This window comes from Lissotriton vulgaris, chromosome 8, assembly GCF_964263255.1.
Source record: "Lissotriton vulgaris chromosome 8, aLisVul1.2, whole genome shotgun sequence".
Classification (NCBI taxonomy): Eukaryota; Metazoa; Chordata; class Amphibia; order Caudata; family Salamandridae; genus Lissotriton; species Lissotriton vulgaris.
In genome coordinates this window covers 741,106,379-741,132,796 of record NC_141696.1, presented here as the reverse complement: position 1 = coordinate 741,132,796, position 26,418 = coordinate 741,106,379, and the positions used below count along the sequence as shown (strand labels likewise).

The 26,418-nt window shown below is 46.9% G+C and overlaps 1 protein-coding gene across 1 annotated transcript in view; it reads right to left on the bottom strand.

Annotated features, from left to right (window-relative positions):
• Positions 1-26,418, bottom strand: part of UGGT2 (UDP-glucose glycoprotein glucosyltransferase 2) — a 1,432,652-nt gene that overhangs the window by 1,244,968 nt on the left and 161,266 nt on the right. The window contains exon 5 of the mRNA XM_086936163.1: positions 12,004-12,178. Coding sequence (XP_086792289.1) covers positions 12,004-12,178 — 175 coding nt within the window. The remainder of the gene's footprint in view (positions 1-12,003; positions 12,179-26,418) is intronic.

The following is a 26,418-nucleotide window of genomic DNA, read 5'->3' as shown; positions in this document are numbered from 1 at the left end:
AAGACTGTATCCATTGCAAACAATATTCAGCACCCACTTGTCCTGAGTAATTTTTCTCCACTCTGCCAGAAAAAATTGAACGCTTCCCCCCACCGGAGCGGGTAACGGATGAAGGGGAAGTAACCGCTCAGGGTCGAGACCCGGCCGGGCCCTTGTTCGCGGTAGAGGACTGCTGTCCTCCTCTACCGTTCTGACGTTTCTGGAAGGGTCTCCGGAACTGCTGCTGTTGTTGCTGCAGCTGTCCCGAAGACTGCCCCGCCCTCTTCCCTGTGCGCCGTAGCGCCTCTGGAAAGGCCTGAAGGATTTCTTCTCTTTGGGCTTCTCCAAGCCCACAGCCGTCAGGGTCTCTGTCTCCGCCTTCATGCGGGCCATCTCATCTGCGTGTTTACCGAAAAGGGTCTCTCCGGAAAAAAGCAGATTGGCCACCCGCTGCTGGGCCTCCGGCTTGAGTGATGTGAGCCGTAGCCAGGCATGCCGCCGCTGGTTGATTCCATGGCAGTACCTACAGGGAGGTGTCTGCCGCTGCACTGATCACCTGGTTTGAAACCAGCATCCCTTCCTTGAGGATCTCCTGAAAGTCCTCCCTCTTGTCTATCGGTAGCAGTTCCACGAACTGTTGAAGGGAGTCCCACAGCGCCCGGTCGTAACGGCCTAGCAGAGCTGTATCCCTGGCAGCTTTCATGGCTGGAGAGAGCGAGACAAGTGCTTCTTGTGAAGCGTCTCGAATATCACGGACGTCGTAGGTGTTGGAGCCGTCACCGTGATACCTAACTTCGCAGCCCCCCTCAGTAGAACCTCCTTGAACGTTGCAATGTCGTCCACTGGAGAGATCCTGGTCTCTGGAGAGTCCGATAAGGTAGGCGAGTAGGAAGTATGGGTCCTGTAAGAGTTCGTGCGGGACCTGGACCCACTCCTTCTATGGCGACGCCTTGATCTGGTGGAGGATCTATGACGACTCCTTGATCTTGCTCTCAGTCCGGAGCGTGAACGGGACCTCCTCGGCCGAGGACGGTCAACCGGGTCCACAGGAACAGGTGATTTAGGTTTTGACGGAGCCTTAGGTTTAGGCGTACCCTTCGGAGGCGTCGGAAACTTAGGCAAAGAGGTCGACCTCGGAGGAACCGGAGGTGGCTCCTCAGGCAACCCTGATCCAGGCTGGTGGAGGCAACGGAGGCGGAGTAGGTGTCCTCGGACGGGGACCCCTCGGTAGCGGAGGAGGGCGGGCCATCTTCCCCGACGGGGTATACACCTCGGAATACACCGAGCGCGGCGAACCCCCTTCTTTTCCAGCCTGGGACGTAGGTGAACCTCCCACGGCATCAGGTCTACCTCCACCTCTTTTCGGCGTCGAAGAACGGCGACCATACGGCGAGCGTCGGCCTCTGGACGTCGATTGTCTCGTCCTCGGCTTCGAACGCTTTCGGCGCCTCGACGGCGACCTTCTGTGCATCGACGAAGACCTTTTGCGCCTCGACGTCGAACCTTGGTGCCTCGACGTCGACCTCATGCGTCTCGACGGCGACCTCCTGTGCCTCGACGGCGACTTCCTGTGCCTCGACGGCGACCTGGGCTTCGACGGCGACCTTGACGGCGAGGAACTCACCGACGACGCCCGCCTCCTCTTTGCCGACGGTGAACGGCGGTATCGCCTCGAAGGCGAGCGCCGACTCCTGGCTCGTCGGCGTCGAGCAATCGGCGTCGACGAGCCAGGCGATGACACAGACACCGGAGACTTCGAAGGTCTGGTAACATCCCTCGACGCGGAGCCTCGACGTCGTTTCGTCTCCGACGATGGGGAACAGACCGCAGTCATACCTCTCGACGCCGTAGTGGGCGCAATGGACCCCGGCGGAGAATGGTGACGCTTGCTGGTCTTCCTGCCCCTGGGGAGCCCCCCAGGGGCCTCAGCATGGGCAGAAGAAGCCCCTCCAGACCCACCTTGAGCCTTCAGTCTTCTTTTCTCGAGACCCTGAAGTCTGATCTTCTTCCTTTCCCTTAGGGTCCTTCCAGAGAAGCCTTGGCAGATAACACACTCCTCTGGAACATGAGAAGCTGGAAGGCAGAGGATACACACCTCATGGTGGTCCGACCTGGCCTTTTTCCTGGAGAACTCCGGGCATTTGTCGAATAAGGCAGGTATCTTCGACAAAAACAGAGTGAGAAAACCAAGAAGAAAGGCCCCACAGTACAATAAAGTACTTAAACTGTGAAAAATAGTGAAAAAACACCAAATAAGTCCCAAAAGGGAGAGCTCAATGCTCAAGGGTCCTGCTAGCAGGAGCCGGAAAAAAGAACTGAAAGTAAGAGGGACCTGCAGGGCATTCTGGGATACTGTGAAGTTCTGGAAAGTTCTCTTAAAGGCACAGTATCCTATTCTGAGCCACATAATGGCAGCCTATGGGGCTTGTCTGTCCATGTCTTCCTCTCTATTATTCGGGAGGGTTTTTTGCTGAAGGCAAGGGAAATCTGGACAGGCTTTGCTGTTTTGAGGATTTTTTTGGTGGAATTTCTAGTTGAAGTACTGGACAGTGTAGCCTGTTTTAGGCTGCATTATAGGTCTTTAAATTCTCTCTTAAGTGTCTGTGCAGTGCTGTATTTTTTCGACACTTTAAGAGATTATTTTTGATTGCTCCGGGGTCCACGCACATGGGCTGGACTATTCACTAGATTATGACTATACACAGAGATCCCCTACTACAGAACTCCTGTTACTAGAAATTATGCCCCAACGAAGGCACCGGAAATCAATTTATAGAAATAACATAGATTTACCACCAGAATCATCTAACTACGTTATTATCTTGACTGGAGTTCCCATCGTGCCAGTACAAAGTATAGAATCCAACATCAGCCTTAAAAACAAAGTTATCCACTGGTTGCGAAAAAATAGACCCCTCCCACCATATCTGAACGGAGACATAATATCTGTAAGACGGTGCAGTTGGGTGGGTGTGCGACCTAAAGACATTGAGGGGGATGTAGTGTTAGTAAATTTTAGGGACCACAGAGTAGTCGTGCACATCAGTGATTGCTTTCCCGGAAGAAAGGAGAGTAGTGTATCATCTTGCAACCGGAGTTACTTTTATCCTGAAACTCTGATGATGCCTCCAACCTATCCATTAACAGTGGGCCGCCCTGATTCCCTTCAACTCCCCTACCGTAAACAGTACCTCGCTACCCCAAGACAGTATATAAACAATAACCCCCATTTTCCTTCACTTAAACGCCCAAATAGGTCTTTTCGTCCTTTTGGTAATGATTATTGCGCTACAAACCCAAATGAGTTCTGGAACATTCCATTACATAACCTATACGAACCCCTCTCAGGCTTAGATATAAACGAATGACTAATGCCATCTGCTCTTCAAATAGGAAGCACATGTGAGTGTTCGAATAACTGCAAAATAAGAGAGGAACTCTTTCTTTCTTCTCCCATTCCTAAGAGCAAAGGGCCTAAGCCTTTACAAGACAAGGGGGGATTACTGTGTTCCCAAATTAGACCTGACTGGCCTCACCCACGCACACAAAGCCCTACACGATCAAGGCCCGAGCTACCTCAACAACCGCATCAACTTCTACGCTCCCAAACGCCATCTCCGATCAACCAGTCACGCCCTCGCCGCCGTCCCCCGCATCCGAAGAACGACAACAGGAGGAAGGTCCTTCTCCTACCTGGCCGCCAAGACCTGGAACTCCCTCCCGACCGACCTGCGCCTGACCCAAGACCACCTCTCCTTCAGGAAGAAGCTCAAGACCTGGCTGTTCGAGCAGTAGCAGCACCCCCCCCCCCCCCCCCCCCCCCAAGCGCCTTGAGACCCTCCGGGTAAGTAGTGCGCTCTATAAATGTCTTTGATTGATTGATTGATTGATTGAATGGGAGTATAAATATTGGTACGGAGCCTTTGAATCCCACGATATTACAAGAAATGATGTACTGTACATATACCTAGTTCAAAAGGCACCAGAACACCAGGTTGTCAAGTGAGTGTAGTATCTTGGAACGTGTGTCGGTTAGTGAACAAAGTACAAGAAACAGTGTGGGGAGAATTTGTTAATAACATTGACATTCTTTGTGTTCAGGAGACCAGGGTTTTAACTGAAATACATCTAGATGGATTTAGAACCATCCATGTTCCAGCGGTGCGTTCTAGCCATGGCAGGCATAAGGGGGGATTATGCGTTTATGTTTCCAACCTTCTGAATGCTAGTATTTCCCCTGGAAGAATAAGCTCACATTATTTTCAATCGGTAACCATCTCACTAAATTCTTTTGATGTTCTGGTTGTGGTTAATTTTTATAACAACATTAAGAACTCTGACTTTAGGGAAGTATTAATAAACCTGACACGTGAATTAAGGGGCATAAAAAGTGTGAAAGGGAAAGATCTAATATGGGTGTGGGTAGGTGATTTTAATTTAAACCTATGTGATAGTGAAACATGTGGGTTTCAGGAATACGGGGTGGGTGAGACTGCGGGTAGGAGTCACTTTCAGCACAATGAGAAAGGGGAAATATTAAATAGCATCATGGCCAACTTCGACCTTGGCTTCGCAAACAGGTTGTGCTCCCCTAAAGGGGAGTTCGTCCCTACCTTTCTAGCAAGGGGGTCTCATTCAGTCATTGATTATATCATTATGCCAAATAGGTTCGCCGGTAGGGTGATTAAGTATGAGATCCATACCATCGGACTGAGCGACCATTTGCCTTTGAAAATGCTTGTCAGTGTCCCAGGAAATAAAAGTACTCCCACTATTGAGACCCTGGTATGGTCTCAAGACCTAGTAGTTGCACAACAAAATGGCCTCGCTCTGAAATGGAGCTTGGTAGACCAAATAAAAACCTTCAAGAAAATAGTGGAAAATGCCTTGGTCCCCATTTTGGTATGTTTAGAGGAGAAGTCCTCAAATGAGGAAATTCTGGAGGCATTTAGTAATGTCACTACTATTATTCAGAGCGCCCTAACTAGGTCCCGCACCAAAAAAAGTAATAAAATTAAGGGCTGGTTTGACTCTCAATGTACAAAGGCGTATACGGCCCTTAAGTTAGCAAAAAACCAAGGGACCACGAGGAAATAAGGGCCCATAGGAAGGCATATAATCTAGCTAGGCGCCAACGAAAGAAAACAATCAAAGATAAAGCGTGGCAGGAGCTATTGAAGGCCGCTGAGAGTAAAAATACATTATTTTGGCAGGTAGTTAATACACCTTTTCTTAACAACAAAGAGATGGCTAGGATGGAAATAGCTATTGATGAAAAATCCTGGATAGATTTTTTCTCTAACGTCTATAGCAGCTACCAGGAATCGCAAATAGCGAGTAATTTTCTCCCCATTCCACTTGAGTTTACCCTTGAGGAGGTACAAATGGCCATAAGCTCAACTCAGAATAATAAAGCCCCAGGGCCAGATGGAATCCCTAGTGATCTTTACAAGATGAATATTCATCTATGGGCCCCACTTTGCTTCCGGGTATTAGGGGCATGTTGTGGCATAGGCTTTATAAAACCATGGGCAGAATCAGTGATAATTCCCATCTTTAAAAAGGGTGATAGGGAAAGCCCATCAATCTATAGACCCATATCTCTCCTGGACTCATTAATGAAAATCGCAGGGAGAGTGGTCCTAGGAACATGATATTTTAACCCCTGTACAATATGGGTTCCAGTCAGGGATGGGCACGGTTGAGCAGGTCTTAAATTTTGTATTGCTACAAGGGAAGTATACCAGGGCCAAAGATGGTTGCTTATACGCAATATTTGTCGATCTTTCCTTTGATTGAGTAGTGCACACGAAACTTTGGGAAACATTAGAGGAGATGAATGTGGATCAAGCTATTGTCCTTTTTCTGAGACAGTTATACTCAAGTGCAACGGCCAAAGTAAGGTACGGATTGGGGGGGAATGCACGGGGTCCTTTCGCATACAGAAGGGGGTAAGACAAGGCTGCGTGCTGGCCCCACTCCTTTTCTCATTATACACGAATGGTATAGAAAATGAGCTGGTGGCCAGTTACGTCGATTCACCAAGGTATGGCAATAAACAGATAGGTTCCCTCCTGTATGCGGACGACGCAGTGTAGATGGCTAGGACTAAAGTGGGTGCACAAAAGGCCCTAACTAAGTATGTAGAATTCATGAAGGTTAGAGGCCTTAGATTTAACGCAAAGAAGTCTTTTGTGATGTGCTGTGGTAAAGGTGGTGGCAGGTGCAAACAACTTAAAGTGGCAGGCCTCCAAGTAGAACACACCAAAACATTCCCATACTTGGGGTTTGTAATTGAAAGATAGGGTGCTTGGGGCCCGGAAGTGAAAAACAAGACTTTAGCTTTTAAGCGATCGATCGCGGCTGTTATAAATTTCGCAGGTCGACTGGGTAAAAAACAGCCTGGAATTATGCTTAGTATATATGTGGCAAAATGCAGAAGCATTGCTCTGTATGGTGCAGGGATTTGGGGGTACCAGGATGTAACATCACTTCAAATTGCAGAAAACAATTTTTTTAGATATGTATTGGCCCTTCCAAAGGGCACATCGGTTCATAATTGCCACGCAGAATTAGGTATGGACCATTTAACTGATTTGATTAGAATCCAACCAATTTTGCTGTGGCGCAGAGTTTGGGCGACACAAGAACTTGGCCTAAACCAGGGAATAATCAGAGATGTTATGGCCCTTGATAACGTAAAGCACATTAAATGGCTTGAGTATGTCAGGAGGGTGCTAAACGATATACAAAGGCCAGAATGGTACAGTAACCCTAAATTAATGGGAGAAATCCCAAAGAAAGTTTTGAAAGACCTATGCATGGAGCACTTTAATATAATAAGACTTGGAGGGGAGGTCATTAAGAAAACTGTGTCAGAACATCAATTGCTGCTGACCACCCACAGAATACAACCTTATCTAAACCTTGTGACTTTGGGGTTTGAACGTTTTATCCTGACCAGATTCAGGTTTAATCTATTCCACCATCTAGTGACGTTCCCAGTTAAAAACGACTGGCATAGAACCCTGGCCGTATGCCCATGTGACAACATGTCAACCCAATCTACTTTCCATCTGGTCATGTTGTGCAAACTATACAAAAAAGAACGCTGTAGATGGATTAAGCGAGATGGTGCATGGCGGCAATGTAGGCCAGCGTATCTGAATTTGCAGCAATTAGGGAACCCCGCATGCATAATGTTTATGACAACGTTTTTAAAAAATGTTTTAAGATTACGGAATTCACTATGAAATGCTAATTATTCAATAGATTCACTCTAAGGATTTAATACTTTTTTAATTCAGATGTATTTATCGGTGTCGGATTGTATGGATGTATTATATGTATGTACTTGCTTTTATGATTTTTAATTTTGTGAAAATCGAATAAAGTCTATTGAATTGAATTGAATTGACTTAGTCTATATTGGTGGGTGTTTTTTTTTTTGCCAAGCAAATCTGTTTCCAGCTAGTCTCCACCTAAATGTCTCCCCATACCTTTCTTTCGTAGACACCCTGCTGTGGACTAATATCCCTAAAGGAAATATGTTAATTATTGTTTTCTTATTCCCGTTTATTATGGATTAAAAAAGGGCATTTCACCTGGTGCCTCATTCGTAGCAAAGTGACTGAAAGACACCAAGAACTGGTTAAAAAAAGACGCTGACCTCTAACATCAAAAGAATAATACATTTCTCTTTATTGACACAAAACAATTCTGATATTTAAACATTGTGTGCTAGAACTAGCAAATCACCTCTGTTTCTTCTATGTAGAGTTTGTTTTGCAAATTTCTCATCAGATACGTTTTAGTATTAGCACCCACGCTACATACAACACACGCTACAACGCACACGCTGCATTGACTGGCTCCTTCTTCTGACCGTGGCTGTAGACCAAATCCATGGTACACCACCACTCTTACATAGTGGATCAAGCAGCTGTTTAAAGTGAGCTGCTTGTATGCTCACTTTAATTCGGGACAGAAGTGATGAAAATAGTAGTTTTCTGTAGGCCATTTTAGATTGTGACATGCCAGGTGGACAGTGCTGTCCTGGAGATATAACTGTTCTTGCCCTGCTGTTACTTTTCCAGCACACAACATGGTCCGTGGCTTTGGGTTCGTGCAGTTTGAACGTCCTGAAGATGCCCAGGCTGCCGTGGAGGGCGAGAATGGTCGTCAGTTAAAAGGGCATAAATTAGGTAAGGTTAACTTGTACACCCCCCAACTTGTGGCGCTGAAAAAATACAGCAGTCTGCGTACACATGTAATACTACCGTATGGATAGTTTGTGGCCTTGTCCCACTTAGTGCAAGTTGATTCCACCTGTGCACTGCACTTTTAACGATTGGCACATCTCGGTGGGATTTTCTTGTTTATTTTCCAAAAAGAATTTTACAATTTTGGGTAGAGTTCTTGTTACTTGCAACGCTTCGCTTTTAGCATAATTTTTGCACATATTGAGTGTTTTCTTTGCTTGATAAACAACTTACTTGTCTGCTAGTGGACTTTTTTGCCCCACCTGTGTCATTTTTTTTACCCATGCTTATTGTGGTCGCGGTTTTTCTTACTTCTGTACAAGAGCGAATACGTAAAATCTAGAATATGGTACCATCTCCCCTCTTATCAGTATCACAAATTTTGTAGCTCCCCTGAACATGAAATAAATGACTAAATTATATTTTTCTACTTCGCGGATACCCATGTTTGCACATTTTCACAAATCATAAAATCCATGCCACATTTTTTAAAAGGAAATTCTTTTAAATACAAATCAAACTGCCACTTACAATAAATATCTTCCAGTAGGACGACCGAGGTAGTTTGTACATTACTTAATTGTGCCCTCTATTTGCCGTCTGCCATTGTGTCCCTGCCAATACACCATGTAGAATTCAATGCAGGTATGCCTTCCTGTCCTCTTAACTGCTACGGTCTCATGGCAGCATTGATGCTTGTTGTGGGTCCTTGGTGACCGTTTCCTTAATACCCTTTTTGCAATGCCTACAGGCAGAGCAGGTCTCTAGAAAGGTAATGAAAATCCCTGCAAAAAAATGTAAATAGGTGGTGCCCGGAGTGATACGTTTTTATCAGCTTTTTCTCGGCTGACGACTTGAGGCTTCACTCAGTTTTCTGCTGATTTCTGTAACTAGATTTAATTCGGATCACCCCTCCACCTTTTTATCTATTTTTCTCTACAACGCTTTTTGTCAGTTAGACTGGTCTCAAGGGGTGCCCAATAAAAGTTTCTGCTTTTGGGTATCATGCCTGTTGCATTCTGTGGCTTTAAAGCTTAGAAGAACAGGCTCATTGCATGTGTTGGAACCTGTGGATAAAACTTCCTTCACCCTTATACTACATTTCGGATTGTGGTTTTTGAATGGTGGTTCTTTTACCGCCTTGTGCATTGCTCTGTGACCTGCCACCCCACTCCTCACGAAACAAGCACGCGTGCCTCGCTTGAAGGGGAAAAAAAAGACGAGGGGAGAGAGGAGGGGGCCTGCGCCTGTTTCCCTTGCAGGAGTGAGCAGGAACCATCTGTTTGTAATTAACAGATGGTTTGAAAGCTCGCTCCTGCAAGGGAATCACCAAACGTGCAACGATGTCGTGCAAAGCAATGCAATGTGTGCACGTTGTTGGCAGCGAACCAGGTCTTTTCCTATGCAGCGTGCAAAACCGGCCCAAATGGCCTTAAACTGGTCAACAAGTGCTAAAAAAACAGCCCATACAATGATCTGTCAAACCTGCCATCAGGGCTGGCCTTTGGCATGGATGGGCAGGGCCCATGCCCAGGGCGCCAACCTTCAGAGAGTTGCACTAAGCTGCCTCCATTGAAGGCATACTTCAAACTGTCTGGATCTGACTCCAGGGATTCAAGTTAATCTCCTTTCAATCAGTTGGTTTTTAATATGTTTCACTGACAGCTGAATTTAACCCTCGCCTAACCTTCTTCCTTGTCCTTCTACTCCCATCTACCTCACACACGCTGCACCTCAAACCCCAACCTGCCCTTACCAATAACATGGCTCTAGCATGAAGCAGCTGAGCTGTGTGTGATTCAGCAGAGCTGGGAGTGGGGGAGGAAAGGCTACTCTCCTCTGATGTCATCATCCAATGACTTGCTTCTGAACACAAAATGCACTTCCTATTGCCTTATTTTACACACAATCAAGAGCAAGGGTGCTAAATTTGGCTCCGCCCAGGGCGCTATTGGAGTAAAGGCCGGCCCCGCCAGCCACCGTAGGCAAGTCCGATCCCAATGAGGCGCTTAAGAGCTTCATGGAGGGGTAGCAACACAGGTTCCATCATTATGCTATTGCTCTTGCTGTACTGAAGTAGAATATAACTGTTTATTAGAACTGACTTTATCACTCTCCACCGAGACACTACTGTTTCATCACGTTCCATTACTGCAGTCTCTTTCCACAGTCTTACGCAAAGTATTTTTAAAACAAAGAGAATCTAAGGAGGCTCTTGTTGAGCTCCAGCCAAGGTACATCCATAAACAATAGAAAATGTTCACAATAGCTCTCCATGAAACGATGCACGTTTTACGTTTTACGTGGAGAAGCGTGGCTAGAGCGGCAGACCCTGATGCAGAGGTCTGGCCCGGGACCAGGGTTCAATTCCCGCCTCGGCGGCTCTTGCACTCAATCTCCTTGGACCTGATCATTCTCGCCTCGGTGCCTAGTCTAATCATGGGTCCCACTCTGTGACTGGGCAATAGCTAGCTTAATCTCCACAACGGCCCCAGCAGCGCTTGGATGCCTGGCTTCACCTTGGGGGTGCCCAGAAGTGGACATCTCACAGGAATGCCAGGAAGGGTTCCACAGCGGTATGAATACAGCGCTATGAGACCTCTGGGTAGAAGGCGCTATATAAATACAAAACATTTACATATCAGGTGTTATATTTCCCAATGCACCCGAGACAAACGAAGCATTATATTTTTACACCGCGTTACCCCACAATAACAGCTAACAGCAAAAGATGTACCCGAAAGCGCTTTATTATTGACTTCAGTATGTCAGGTAAACTTAATGCCCCCAAATCATTGCAAAGAGTGATCCTCAGCGAACACTATCAAATGGCTTTTATATAAACCACGTTAAAAAAAGAGGGAACGTCACAATGCAAAAGGCTTTTAATGGCATGTGAACATTCTGGAGGAAGGATCATTCCCCCAAGCAAGCAGACAGCTTGAAAGACAGTTCATTAAACACATTCTACATTGCTAACGTGTTTGAAACATGCATTCTTACTCATTGAACCAACATTTTACCTTGGGTGCTCTCGAACAAGCCGATGCATTATCCCTGTTAAATCAATTTTCAAATTTCCATTTACATAAAAAATAATGAATATTTAAAAGCACATCTGTAAGTAAAAATGATTCTTTTTCAACACTAGGATTAGTACTTTAAACACGCCGTCCAAGCACTGAATATACTACCAAACACCTCTCTTTGTCAATTTGCTATTTACATTATGCAAAAATACCGAAGGCAGAACAAACTACAGCCTAGCTGTTGAAAGGGGGGGGAGGGGGGGGGCTGGGTGTGCGGTCAGGCATGATATCAAACAAGGCAACGGTGCCACGTTTTGTGAAATGTTATTTAAAATGTGGTGTCTTTATATGAAGTTCTCAACAATGCAAGACTAATGCCTACACGAGTTTACAGTGACTGTAAAGAACGAGCAACATATCTGAAATTAGTGACTACGAGGGATTAGAATAACATTTATAACATTTCTGCACCCTTTTTTCTTAAATAACTGCACATCATTAGTTACAATAAACCACACGGTTATGTAAAGTTGAGTAATTCTGCAGCAGACTGTTTTTTATGTGGCTAACTCAACGATTTCACACAAATTCCTCATGAAATTGATGATATTGATGTATTTTTGTGAAACAATAGATACGAAACACATCAACTCAACTGCAAATTCTGAGTAACAAAGAAATGTAGCCTATCAGTGACATACCTGCCTCCTACTAAAAAAGAAAAAAAAACATACCTGAACATAGTGACGAAGTATATAGGCGATTTCTTCTTTTTGTGCCTTCTCCGACAGGACTTTGTGAAATGTAGCAAAATCTTTTGTTCCTACCTCTGCGTACAGAATAGCCACGGGTGCATCATGGCTGAGTGAAGGGTATTTGTGATCAGCCTTATAGATATACGGCCTAGGCCTAGAAAAGTAAGCACAATTCACAGCATTAGCCTCATAATTTAGGGAAATCTATAATCTGCAATGTGAAAGCAAAAGACTGCTGCTAACCCAACCTGGACTACCCATTACCATACCTGCTAATGACAAGCAGGCACGAATTGTCATTGCTTATCCAGGACTGTTGTGCCATTCAATGATCATAGGAAATGGTATGAACCTTTTGCTGTTTTTCACTCCACCTTCTTTACTCAAAGGGAATTTTCTTACATTTCCTACTCTTAAATGACTCCTCAAATTTCATAATGTGTCTTTCACTTTCAAGAGTCCTAAAAATGCGTGCCACATGCATGATATGATGTTCAGTATTTAGAAAGAAGACCACTATCCTTCATCATCTTCAGTGAATACTTTCTGTAGACAGACAAAAATTCTCAATGGAATTTTAGTTTGAACCTTTTACGAGTTTGAAAGAGGTCTTAAATTCTTCTACTGTGATGTGGCGTTATATGAACTGAGAGCAACCCCCAAACTAAGACAAAAACACAGCCTCATATTTTATCGCTGTGTCTTTCACTGATCATCCCTGCAATAGTCTTGCCCTCAGCGCATCGGTGTCACATCATGTACTATTTAGGAACAATGCAACATTATAACCATAAGGTCACTCAACTGTCTGGGGACATTTACCACATAGTAGTCTTTGAATTGCTCCTCAGCATTTCTGTACCTTTTCAGTAATTACTTTGCTTTTGGCTACACAGAATCCAAGATACCACCTCCTATACCATGCTTTAGATTTTCTACAAGACACCTTATTATAAACCGCTCTCTCTAAAGTGAACTATTTGGCAGATATTTGTATCTTGGTGGTAGGGGAGTTGCGGGTGGTACGGGAGTGGCCAGTATTGTTACCGCAACCTCTTCCCTTACCATTGTTGCCTCTGTATCATCCACGAAAGTATCCTGTGGAGGAATTGTTTTGATTGGGGCTTTTATAGGTAGAAGAGAGATGCTCCAAGCCGATAGTTTCCGAGCCAGCCCTCTAAAAAGAGCAACGAAAAAAACCTCTAGGGTAAGATAATTGCAAGGCCCCCATGGACTTGGCAGTTTCCTTATCCTTTTTCATTTTCTCTAAAGATGTATCGACGGTGGGTCCAAAAAGATGCTCTTGGTAAAAAGGCTGATTAAGAATAGCGGACTGCACTTCCTGTTTGAATCCAGAGATTCAGAGCCAAGGGTGAATGCGTAGCAAAACGCTGGTATTAATAGCCCGAGATGCCGTATCAGCGGCATCAAGCGCACATTTAATAGATTTATTTGTTATTAATTTCCCCTCCTGTAAAAGGTCATTAGCTTTGTCTTTATATTGGTCAGGGAGATGTTGCATAAGCTTTTCAAGCTCATCATAGTGAGCTCTGTCATATCTGGCCAACAAAGCTTGGGCATTGGCAATCAGCAAATGATTTGGAGCCTGTGACGTGATACGTTTTCAAGATGAGTCTATAAGATTGTATTCCTTATCAGGAGGAGGGTATCGCCTGCGCTTTGTGAATTAGCCCTCTTGTGTGCATTAGACACTACAAGAGAATCTAAAGGGACCTGACCCTTACAGCTAGATGCATCAAACAAAAATCCGCTTGCAAAGGGGCAGATTCTCAGAATCTGCCCCTTTGCAACCGGTATTTAGCATTTGGGATGCATCATCCCAAATGCAAAAATCGCAAATTGAGAAATCGCTAAATTGCTATTATTTGCATTTAAGGAATCTCAAATTGAGATTCCTTAAATGCATTTCATGAAAGTTTTAAAAATAGCGAATTCGCTAATAGGTCACGCAAATTACCATGAAGTACAACTTCATGGTAATTTGCAAAAACTTTGAAAAATGCACTAAAGTAAACTTTTTTGATAGCAGGGATAGATTGCCTAAATGCTTTCTATTAGGGCTTCTGACACTACACTGGCCGGTTCTCCACTGCGATCTCTGTTGCAGTCTTCACAGTTCTTTGCAAACTCATGAATGCCTTCACTCATTTCCGGCCACCAGTACTCTGATTCCGATTCTCTCAGAGAGTCCCTGATTGGTTGGTGTCTCAGACCCAACCCCATATGTGCTTCCTGTATGAGGAAGCCCCTCCGGCCCCTATTTGGAATTAACCTTTCCCCCACTCCAGGGATTCGAGCAAAAGGAACGGAGTTTGCATCGATTACGCATGCATAATTGAGTGGATAGTTCACGGGTAGTGCTGCACAGTCGCCTTTTACGGTCGTTTTTACTGCCAGCATGGTTTCCCCGTCTATGTATTTTTCTGTATGCTTTTTTGTGGCTACGGAAGCCGGTTTAGTTGCTTCCGCTGTGGCTGTATTAGCCAATGAATTCCCTGCAACGTGAACGCCATCACATTGAAGACTCTGTGCGTGTATCACGCGAGTCTTTTGTAGTTCTTTCTGTAAAAGAGCTACCTGTTTCCAGAGCATTTTATGCTTTACTGTGGCACCTGTGTCATCTTTGTAATCGTTTTCAATCCAACTCTGCAGTTTATTATTGTAAGAGTTGACGCAAAAATGAGAATCGAACACTATAAGTGTCAGGAATTCACGTTCTGCATTTTCGAGCGCCATCTTTAAACATCTGATTTCAGCTCTCTGAGCCGAACAGTTTCTTACTGATTCAGTTTTTGTTACTTTCGGTCTGAATTTACCGCACAGCCAACGTCCTTTAACAATCGCACAGGCTGCATCGTAGGATTTGCTCTCTACGTTGTAATGCTGTACAAATCTATCTGTATAGATTATACAGGCGTAATGTGGGAGAGGCAGAATTTCGATTGGCAGAGGATATTCTTCTTCATATTCTAAATCATTCAGTTCTTCGAATTGCGGGGCGAAATAGTATTTCACATCTTCCGCTCCTAGAGAATCTACACACTGTATCCATTTCGGATCCAGTGACACTGTAGGCAGGTTTACTGGGCTGAATAGCGCCTCGAAGGCGGATTCCGCTGTGAGGATATTAATCCGTTTACCATGTGCTAGTTCTCGTTCATTTGCTAATGCAATTTGCACTGCTTTCACAGTTCTTTCTGTGTGACTGAATGTTTTTTCTACTTGTGTGTACAAGTGAGATTTAATTGAAATTGGTACCTTTTCTCCCTCATTAGAGGTCAGGTACGTGAATCCGCATCTTCCTGGGATGACTCGGATTACAAGATCGCGTGTGTTGTCACGTGTATCTAATTTTGTTTTAGCTAACATGTCTGTTTGCAGTGATCTCAAAATTTCTGTGTGTTTTTGAGTCCAATTGATTTGTTTAAAATCAGGTTTAATTAGTTCGTAAAGAGGTTTAACCCTCTCTCATAATTTAGAATGTATGTTCTTCCGAAATTCAGAAAACCTAGTATGGATTGTACATTCTTCAGCGTTTTTGGAGCTTGGAGTACAGCGCACTTCTCTAAGAAGTTGCCCGCTAGGCTTTTTCCTTCACTTGATAATTCGTACCCTAAGAATAGTACTGTCAGATTGGCAATTCGAGACTTTTTAAAGTTGAATTTGTAACCCTCTGCTGCGAACCCAAGTATAATGGTGTTCACTCTTTTCAAGTGAGTATCCAAGTCGTCGTCTGTGAGATAAATATCATCTACGTAAGATAATGCTTCATCATCATAGATTTGTAGTAACTCTGTTACCCTAGCTGAGAATAGTCCTGGGCTGTTCTTGAACCCCTGTGGGAGTCGACAGAATTTTTTCTGTGACCCAAATGCTGAGAAAGCGGTCAAATATCTGCTTCCTGGTGCAATGTTTTGACAAAAGAAACCATTAGATATGTTTTATATTTTTTCCTAACTATGTTATTCATTAGGGCTGCACTATGCGAGTTTTGTACTGCAAATGTTTTGCAACATGCATTAAGGTGTCTGTAGTCCAAAACTAGATGGTATGAATTGTCTGGCTTGGAGACAGGAAACAAAGGATTGTTCATTTGAGAGGTGCATGTTTCAATCACCCCCTGGTATTCAAGTTGATCTAAGATCTCCCTGACTTGTTTTTTAGCTTCTTGCTTAATGGGATACTGCCGTTGGGCAGTTGATTCACTTTTTAACTGGATTTTGTGGGGAGGAGAGACCTCATCCCATCCTACATGATTTTTATATAATGCCGGTGCCTGGGCTACTGCCCATTTCCTTGCATATGTATATTTTTTGTGAATCGGAATGTGATTCGAGAAGGCAGGCATAATCACTTCTTCGCCACGAGGGCACTCCCTGACAAACTCTGGGGGCCAATCTTTTTCAGCTAACAGAATATCATAGCCTTTTGAGAGCTTATCCCAAAATAGACCCTTTATTTTCCTAGTCTTATCACCCTCTATACGCAATGTTATTTCGTATATTTTATGGGGCTCGCTAAGTCTGGTGTCTGCAGTTTCAACCTGAATTATTCATTTGTGTCCATTGTCTCCAGATGACTCATCAGGATCTTGCGCGCTATACTGATTTCTGCTGCACTGTCCAACATTGTCAATGCCCACTCCCCGTTTTTCAACTGTGTCCTCAGTATTCTGGGCATGGTTGATTACTCTGATACTGGCTACCTTCTTTTTTGGAAATTGAGATTTTTTACTCTGAGCAGGTTCCTTGTCTTTGGACTTGGTGTGCTCTCCTGGGTCTGACCGTCCTCTTCTTTCCGATTTCTGCAAAAAAGATCGAGAGGGACATGTATCAATACTTTGATATCTATCAGGTTTTTTCAGATTATCCCTATTTCTAAGGTTATATCTTTTCTCAGAGGGCTCCCTCTGGGGAGACTGGTGTTCTCGAGTCGGAGTTCTTTCCCTCCGTCGAGGAGACCTTCCTCTGGGCTGGAAAACTTTTTCCTTGGGAGTGGATTGTTTATTTCCATCCCAGCTCTTTTTAGGAGTGTTTGAATTATTTTTAATAAATAATTTTTCAGGATTTTCGAGCAGTTGGGGCTTTACTGGTTTCCCACCCAAGCTGTCTCTACCTAATTCTTCATAGCATTTTTCCATGATTCTGGCAAGCTCAACTGGCTGATCTGTTATATCTGTTTCCTTCAACTTCTGGCGGATCGCCACAGATGCTGCTTCTCCCTTTATGTTGGCTAATAATATAGCCGAGACCTGCTTAAAGTCTTTCAGTAATTTCATACCAAGATTTAAAGCGGGCTCTGGACCGTATTCATTTTGAATCTGTTTTAGCACTTCTGGTATTACTGCCATAGACGGAACACCATGTGTTTTTGAGTAAATGGAAGCAAAGACTGTACCCCAAGTGTCGCAGTCCTCCACGTGTGGTGCGATTCCCATAGGAAGGCAGATTGTCAAGATTCTGTGTTTCTCAATAGGGGTAGTATCCGGAAATACTGCCTCTATTTGAGTGATTTTCTGTGCTAACCAGAAAGGAATTTGTTCCCGTTTTACGGGTGTTTTACCAAGACATGACTGTATGTTCTGTGGTGTGATTTTATTAGTGTTGCCCTGATGAGGGGTCAGCTGTGGTACATTAACAGCTGGTTGGACTGTTGCAGTCCGCATTACATATTGCACTAATTGCCTATGTATTTTTATAAGTATTTTTAGCTGTACTAACAGCTCTTCCTTTGACATTTTTGCAATGTCCGGGTGTGGTGTGTAGCTGGCTAGAACCGGCCACGTTGCTCCTGGTCTACCTAGTGGACCGAGCCTGGTAATATGATCATTATGTTTTAGGGAGCCATTAAACCAGAGCAGGTGCTCTTGGAATTTTAGTGGGATTTCAGTCTCCTCGAAAGGAGCGTACTCATCCGGTGGTTTCTCTATTTTGTAATAGTGAAACTCTGTTGTTCTAGCGTTTGCCGCTGGAAAGTTTATCCATGAATAGAATACCTCTGTCTGCCGATATTCGTGTGCCTCTATCACGAATATTACTGTACCACCTTGTGGTGTCAGTCCGTTCTCTATAAGTTTTAAAGTTATAGATTTTCTTAAATGTACCGGGATGATAATTGCATCCGGTTCTATCTGTAGGAGACTCGTGTCTTCCTCTATTAGTAGGGTTGCCAGTCTAACTGCTTCCCTTTCTTCTTCACTGTCTGACATTTTATTAATGCAGGCTTTGCAGAGTAGGTCTCCAAGGAGACAAAGATTAGGTGCACAATATTTTGGAACACTGTATCCTTCAACGTTGAATAAACCAGAGCTTTACATAGGAATCTCTTCCTACTGAGTTCGTGCGGATTTTAACCTTTCACCCACTCCAGACGTCTATTGGAGTATTTACGGGAGAAAGGGGTCTGTGTGAAATATGCACGACTGAGTTACTCTAACGTCTTGCGTTAGTTTATCGCCTTACCAAACGTTGGGTGCCATGTAGCGTAGTTCCTGTTTTCCCAATAGGCCCTGCGCATTGGAATAACAAACAGTAGTATCGAAGTAGAAGTGCGGATCTTCCAGGCCTCTACTGACTATGCTAAACTTAATTGGGTTTGTTACCAACTAGCTCAGAGGTCACTGGAAACTTTCTTGACTGAAATAGGAAGTGATCAGCTTCCCTGGCACAGACAAGAAGGGATTCAGTTTTCCAACAACCGTGCAACATGACAACTTTGCTCCTCAGATCAAGAGTCAATCTCTAGGGTCGTGTGAAACAATAGACAGTTATTTTACTCAGTCAGGTTGGTGCAGTTTACTTTCACAATATGTAGAGAATAGAGAGACAAGCGTTTGTCAATAAAGGGTTAACATTTATTGAACAGTCTTTCTTCTCATACAAGAGAAATTAATTGCCACAATTGCGAGACTTGTTATTATAAAAAGTACGTACAGTAAGATAAGTATTGCGAAATAATACTGTAAAAGCATCGATATGGTTTCTTAGCCATACAATGGTTTAAAAGGAATAAACATACATTCATATATACATTAGGCTAAAATACTCAACTGGTACTTCTAACTACGCCTACCCCAGTGTACCTGACCTAAGCCTAATACTTGGGAGGGGAGTAAGTAAGTAGCTTTAAGTTAAGTTGGTTTTGCCAAGGTTTGCTTCAAGAATTCTCTCTCAAGGGTTTAGTCAACACCATACCTCTGGAATAGAAGGATGGAGGTCTGGTATCTCCCTCAGGACTCGATATCCCAGTCACCCGCAAGGGTAGACCAGAAACGCCGGAGCTGGATTTCTCTGCAGGAGAAAGACAGCGTCTTTTCTCAGCGCGTCGAGGAGGAGGAGGGGCAGCGTCCGCGGGCAGCTTGCATCTGCTGGGCTCTTGCAGGGGACGGCTGTTCAGCTCCTAGGTTCACCACACCATCGTTCGCTAGTTAGCAGCGATAGCAGTAGCGATAGCAGCTATGGTATCATCCGCATGACAGCTTCTTCAGCAGCAGCGTGATAGCTGGCAGCATCAGCTTCACCAACAGCAACGAGACAGCGGCAGCTTTTGCTTAAGGCAACGTTGGTAATATTTATACCTGAAAGGTGCCTTGTTTGACGTAAGTTTGCTGGACATAAGACGTCAATAAAGATGTCACTAGGAAGTGATTGTCTATCAGTGCTCATTATAGTTCTATTACTAATCAAAACACAGCAAGCGGGGATTTCCAGGTTTGCTGAGTTTTTATCTTGTTGAAGAACTCGGAGTGTTAATCTAGGAATATCAGATAGTAACTTCTGCTCTGTCATTGCACTAATTGGTTGCAAAGGAAGTGGCAGAGAAAGCTATTCTGGAATGTGGCTCTGTTCGTGTGAGGCCTGAGATGAGTTTCTGAATATTGCACTTGAACGGTTATGCCAATATAGGGAATAAATGGATTTATAGCCGAATAGGGGCATAAGGTCACAGTATCGATCAGGATCCTAGATTAGAACGCCACAATACACTGGAAACAATATACACAGTCTTCTTAAGGCAGGCCCGCTAGCGTTACCTGGGTCAGCTCCTGTCCCACATCTCCATCTATGGTTGATGATGAGTCCCCATTCATGTAAAGCAACATCCAAGCTAAGCCCCAAGAGTGGGTTCAAGTCTTAGAAGTTCTAAGAGGGCTTTCAGCAAAAATCTGCGTGTCCCTGCACATGGGTGTGTCAGTAATTCCCCCAGAGCCTGACGCCCGGTATCAGTCTTACCCGAACTAACTGGGAAGGTGGTCTAGAGCCCCTGTGCTCACGATCTTGACCTGGCGGTGAGCAGAACTCGGAAATCTACAGCAGCAAACACCCACGGAGCTCCTCTGATCCAGCAGTAAGGCTTCTTCATCTGGCAGAGGATCCTGGGTGCTCCTGTATTAGGCAAGTGAAACTTTGTTTCCACTGTGCAGGTCACAACCAGCTATAAAAATTACGACTGCACGCTGTCCTAGGGCGATAGGCCCTCTTTCTGGACTACTAACCCATCCTGATATGCACAGAGTCTTCACAGCGCATACAGAGCAATAGCCTTTAATTTCCTGGCATACAGGGATCGCTTAGCAGCATCTATAAGTCAACTGCCCTCTTCGGGTCCCAGAACTACCAAAGGCAACGGACCATACTAGGGCCATTGGAGCTGCATATGCCAACATGCATGTGTCACCAGCAGGATGTAGGAGGCCATGAGACCCAACAGCTTCAGAGTCAGTCTCACCCAAATCCAGGCTAGAGGCTGAAACATTGAAATCATAGCCTGAATATTCTGGACTCGCCGCTATGGAGGATAGGCTTAAAACTGCATTGTGTCCAGGACAGTTCTGATGAAATGGAGTTAGGTGTCGTCAGCACTTGGATAGCTAACCCCAGCGAGTGCTGGAGGTCCGCATTAGTCTGAAGATGGGAAACTACTGACTGCGGCGAACCGGTCTTCAACAGCAAATCATCGAAATAGGGAAAGACTGGAACCCATGACCTCTGCAGATGTGCTGCAACAACCAATAACTCCTTGATGAACACCTGCGGGCTACTGGTAACGCAAAAGGGAACACAGCGAACTGAAAGTGCTTGTTGCCATCGAGAACCATGGGTAACGCCTGTGGGCAGACATGACCCAGATGTGGAAATAGGCATTGTGCAAATGTGCAAGTCCAGTTCAACCATCAAGTCTCCCGGGTCGACAGCAGATAGGACCTGAGCTAACATGAGCATCTTGAACTTCTCCTTCAGGAATAAGTTAAGAAGGCGCAAGTCTAAAATAGGATGGAGTCCTCTGTCCTTTTTGGGCACCAAAAAGAAGCAGGAATGACAATCACTTCCTACTTCTGAAACTGGCATTCCCTTGATAGCTCTTTTGCCTAGTAGTGCCCAGTGGAGAAAGGAGAGAAGGTCCTACGCCAGTCAGTCGTGAGAAGATGGCATAGGTGGGGGGGGGGGGAAGAGGTTCCACAAAGGGGATGGAGTAACCCCTCTGGGCAGTTTGAAGAACCCACTTGTCCAATGTTATGGGTTGCCAATGGGGCAAGTGATGGCGAATCTTGCCTCCCACTAAATGCCAGTGCTGGTATGAGAACAAACTAAAGAGACATGGGGGTTGCAGCTGCCGGAGATCAGTGGACTAGCTCAACTCCTGGCTTGTGGTCCAACGTTGTATGTGGGAACTGCGTCTAAAGCCAAAAAAGGGTAGGAATCCTGTTGGCCCTAGGTGGCTTGGCAGGAGAAGACGTGTTTGGTAGCCTCTACTGTAGCCCCGGTAGGGGCGAAAGGCAGACTGGAGATTTGAAGGAGCCATGGATAGGCCCAAGAATCTGGCCGTAACCCTGCGGTCTTTAAAGTGCTCCAGTGCTGAATCTGCCTTTTTGCCAATGAGGGGAAAGCCAATAAATGGCATGCCAATAAGGGAAGCCTGGACATCCCCTGAAAAGCAAATGGTTCTTAACTAGGTGTGATGTTTGAGTGCCACTGACTACGCAATCGCTCTGGTTGTGAGTCGGTTGCATCCAGCGTCATTCCTGCTCCACTGAAGACCCCGCCAAGCAATCCAGGCAGCAAGAAAGCCTCATGGTTCACCGACGACCTCAAACACTCTAAGAAAGCCTGCCGTACCCTCGAGAAAGCCTGGCGCCACGAACAGTCGACAGAAAACATGGCAGCCCTCAAGAACGCCACCCGGAAACACCACCAGCTGATCCGCACCACCAAAAGAACATCTTTCAGAGAACGACTGGACAACCACACCCACAACAGCAAGGAACTCTTCAGCATCGTCAAAGAGCTCTCCAACCCCAGCGTCAGCAACAACGACATCACGCCTTCGCAAGACCTCTACGACTCACTCGCCACGTTCTTCCACCGCAGGATCGCTGACATACACAACAGCTTCGGCGCACAGACCACGCACCCAAACATCGAACCAATGCCCCCACCACCATCCTCCGCACCTGGACCCCCGTCAGCACCGAAGACACCACCCACGTGATGAGCACCCTCCACTCCGGCTCCCCAGCCGACCCCTGCCCACACCACATCTTCAACAAGGCCGACTCCATCATCGCACCCCACCTCCGGAACATCATTAACAACTCCCTCTCGTCCGCCACCTTTCCGGAGAGCTGGAAGCACGCAGAGATCAGCGCCCTCCTGAAGAAACCCTCCGCTGACCCCACGGACCTCAAGAACTTCCGCCCCATCTCGCTCCTCCCCTTCCGGGCAAAAGCCGTCGAGAAGACCGTCAACATATAGCTGACCACTTTCCTCGAAACGAACAGCTCCCTCGACTCATCGCAGTCCGGCTTCCGAGAGAACCACAGCACCGAAACTGCCCTCATCGCAGCAACCGATGACATCAGGACCATGCTTGACAACGGGGAAACTGCCGCCCTCATCTTCCTCGACCTATCGGCCGCATTCGATACAGTCTGCCACCGCACCCTAAGGACCCGCCTTCACCACGCCGGGATCCAAGAAAAAGCCCTGGACTGGATCACCTCCTTCCTCTCTACAGAACTCAGAGAGTCCGCCTCCCGCCCTTCCGCGCAGCGGCCACCAAGATCATCTGCGACGTACCCCAAGGCTCCTTGCTCAGCCCTTTCCTCTTCAATGTCTACATGAGTCCCCTCGCGGTGACGCACGGCCTCAACATGATCTCCTACGCAGGCGACACCCAGCTTATCCTCCCCCTCACCAACGACCCCACAACCGCCAAAGCAAACCTCCAGGAAGGAATGAAGGACGTCGCGGAATGGATGAAGCTCAGCCGCCTGAAACTGAACTCAGACAAGACGGAGGTCCTCATCCTCAGACCATCCCCCTCCGCCTGGGACGACTCCTGGTGGCCCCCTGCTCTGGGCACCGCCCCCAAGCCCACAGACCACACACGCAACCTGGGATTCAACCTTGACTCCTCCCTCACGATGACCAAGCAAGTCAACGTCGTTACTTCTTCCAGCTTTAACACCCTTCGCATGCTCCGTAAGATCTTCCGCTGGATCCTCACCAGAACCAGGAAGGCGGTCACCCAGGCCCTCATCACCAGCCGTCTGGACTACGGGAACGCCCTCTATGCTGGTACCACAGCCAAACTACAGAAAAGACTTCAGCGCATACAGAACGCATCGGCACGACTCATCCTGGACATCCCCCGACATAGCCACATCTCCACCCACCTGACAGAACAAAACTGGCTCCCCGTCAACAAGAGGATCAAGTTCAGGCTCCTGACCCACGCACACAAAGCTCTCCACGACATAGGCCCCGAATACCTCAACAACCACCTCAAATTCTACACACCCACCCGCCAGCTCCGCCAGCCTCGCCACCGTCCGGCGGATCCGCAAAACCACCACCGGAGGAAGATCCTTCTCCTACCTGGCTGCCAAGACGTGGAACTCCCTCCCCACCCACCTACGTCTGACTCAGGAGCATCTCTCCTTCAGGAAACAACTCAAGACCTGGCTATTCTGACCCCCCCCCCCGCGCCTTGAGACCCTCACGGGTGAGTAGCGCACTCTATAAATGTTCTTGATTGATTGATTGATTGACCAGTGGGAATTCAGTAGGCATCTCCCCCCCCAAACCCATGGGGCTCGAAGGCACTCCAGAGTGGTTATCCCACCCAAATATGAGGGGCATGGTCTCATAAAACCTTCTGAGTTGTTTGGGTTTCACTCTGAACTCCGGCTACAGGAAACTCTGAGAGGCCTGGCGTATGCCCAGGCGCAGGCTCCACGGTGGAGAGAGGCCTTGAGTGGTGTCATCGTTCCCGTACCTCATGCAAAGACTTGGACGGGCGCAGTGAAGTTGAAGAATGCTTCAAGTTCTTAGGCTTGTGAGACTTATCTGACGACTTGGACTGAGATGATGATCGGCAGAAGCAGCAGCGCAAGTGGTCGCAGGAGTGGTACTGCGAGAGGTCCTGGGAGCTTCCACATGACCGGGAGTGCTGCTGAGTGGTTTGATGCTAGATGGTGTGGAGCCTCAAGGAACTGTCCTACAGCGCCTCAGGATTCATACGCAGAATTTTCTGCTAGTCTTTGACTCATAGTCCGCTCCAAGCGCCACAAACAAACCAAGTGTGGGTGTGTGTGAGACTTGGCCCTTTCCCCAGAAATTTTTCGCTTTTTATCCCCTGTTAATTTAGAATGCCCCCCTTGAAACAACAATGTGTAGGTCTTGTGTAGTGCTGAAGGGCCTGTGTAGTGTAAAACTAGTGTTAAAAGGCAGGTGCCTTCTACCCCTAACATGGCCGCCACAGACCACTGCTGCAGCAGCGTGGTTTAGAGGGCGCATTCTAGTAGCCAGGGGCAGGCTGGAACCCTCAGGCAATGTATCCATCTTAGCCTGCCAGCCTGTCCATAGGTAGAATGGTGGAACCACCTAGCACCTCCTGGAACCTTCTGGAACAGGTGAGCTGACACCAACTGACACTACCAACTGTCAACTGGCACTATAAAAGGAAAGGGAGGGAACTTTCCTGAGGAGAAGAAGGAGAGAAGACCTGGGGAAGTACCTCCGCAGGAGGATAGGCAGTGGGGGTCAGGGCAGGGTCTTATGATGCTGGAATGACAGGGCCTAGTGTGCTGCTTTGCAAGTGTTGAGGTATCCTGTTCCCCCCCCACTGACCTAGCCCCGCGGCAGGGAACCCCCAGGGACCACTTGAGGGGATTGGCTGAGGAGAACCAACACCAGCCACCAACTTAACCCCCTTCAAGGAGTAAGAAACCAAAGGAAACAAGAAACCAAGCAACTGCTATTTACAAGGGCGCAAGAAACAGCTGCGCCAAGAAGAAACCAAACCACCACAGGACTATTAAGCCATCAACCTGGAAATGGCGCTGTGACGCTCCCCGCGCCCCCTGACGCCACACGGGATCCCTGATTCTGGTTTGCCACTGTGGTGTGACCTGACCTGTGGAACCTGCTGCGAAGCGCTGTCCTTGTTCCACTGAGCGCTACAAAAAGAGACTGTGGCTGTGAAGCGCTGTATCCAGCTCACTGCACTAAGCGCTATTGCTGAGACTGCCCAGCGCTGTAAGCTGCCGGAATGGCTGTGCCCTGAGGAGCGATATTTCCCTCAGGTGCTAAGAATGGCTGTGGTAATTACCCCCCCCCCCGAGAAGTGCTGCAATTCGCTCTCTGGGGTGGAGGCCCTGAGAAGCGCTGTCGACCCCTGAAGTGCTGTGCCAAGATAGCGCTGTGTCACCAGCTGTATTGCCAGAACTGTTGAACTGTTTTTCCCCCCGAGCGCTGTGACCGCCTGAAGACTTGCTGCTGAAAGCGCTTTAAGTGTCCTGAGCTGTCTGCTTCCTCGCGCTATACCCTGAGGAGGGGGGGGAAGTGCCGACCTGTCGTGTGGTGACCCTCGCGCTGCAGCGCTAGATCCCAGAAGCGCTACATCTGCTGAGCGCAGTGCCACCGAAAGCGCCGCTCAACATACCTCTGGGCTTGGTCATCACCGTCGCGGCCCAGCGCTCTCTTGTGGGTGCCGGTGCCGTCCTTATCGCCCCTTCGGCGGCCCTCGGATCCAGGAGAGGGCCGCCACCAATTTCAGTCAGGCCGCGCTAGGCCTGGGAAGCCGGGCACTCAACCCACGTGACGGGGGAAGCTCGGCCGCGTCATTGGCCGCGCCCCCGCCGGAAGCCGCGCAGCCATCGGCTGCCGGGGTCGGACCTCTCCACCAGCCTTCTCCCAATCGGTCCCCGGGCCTGGAGGCCAGGGTGGGTCTGGGAACAGCCTGACGGGACTCCGGAGGGCCCGTGAGAGAACAGGAGATCCTACTGGCCAACGCAAGCCCGGACAGGCCGGGAATCCTCACGGAGGGGGCCCGGAAGAGTGAGAGCCCCCTCTGACGTGTTGCACCCCCTGA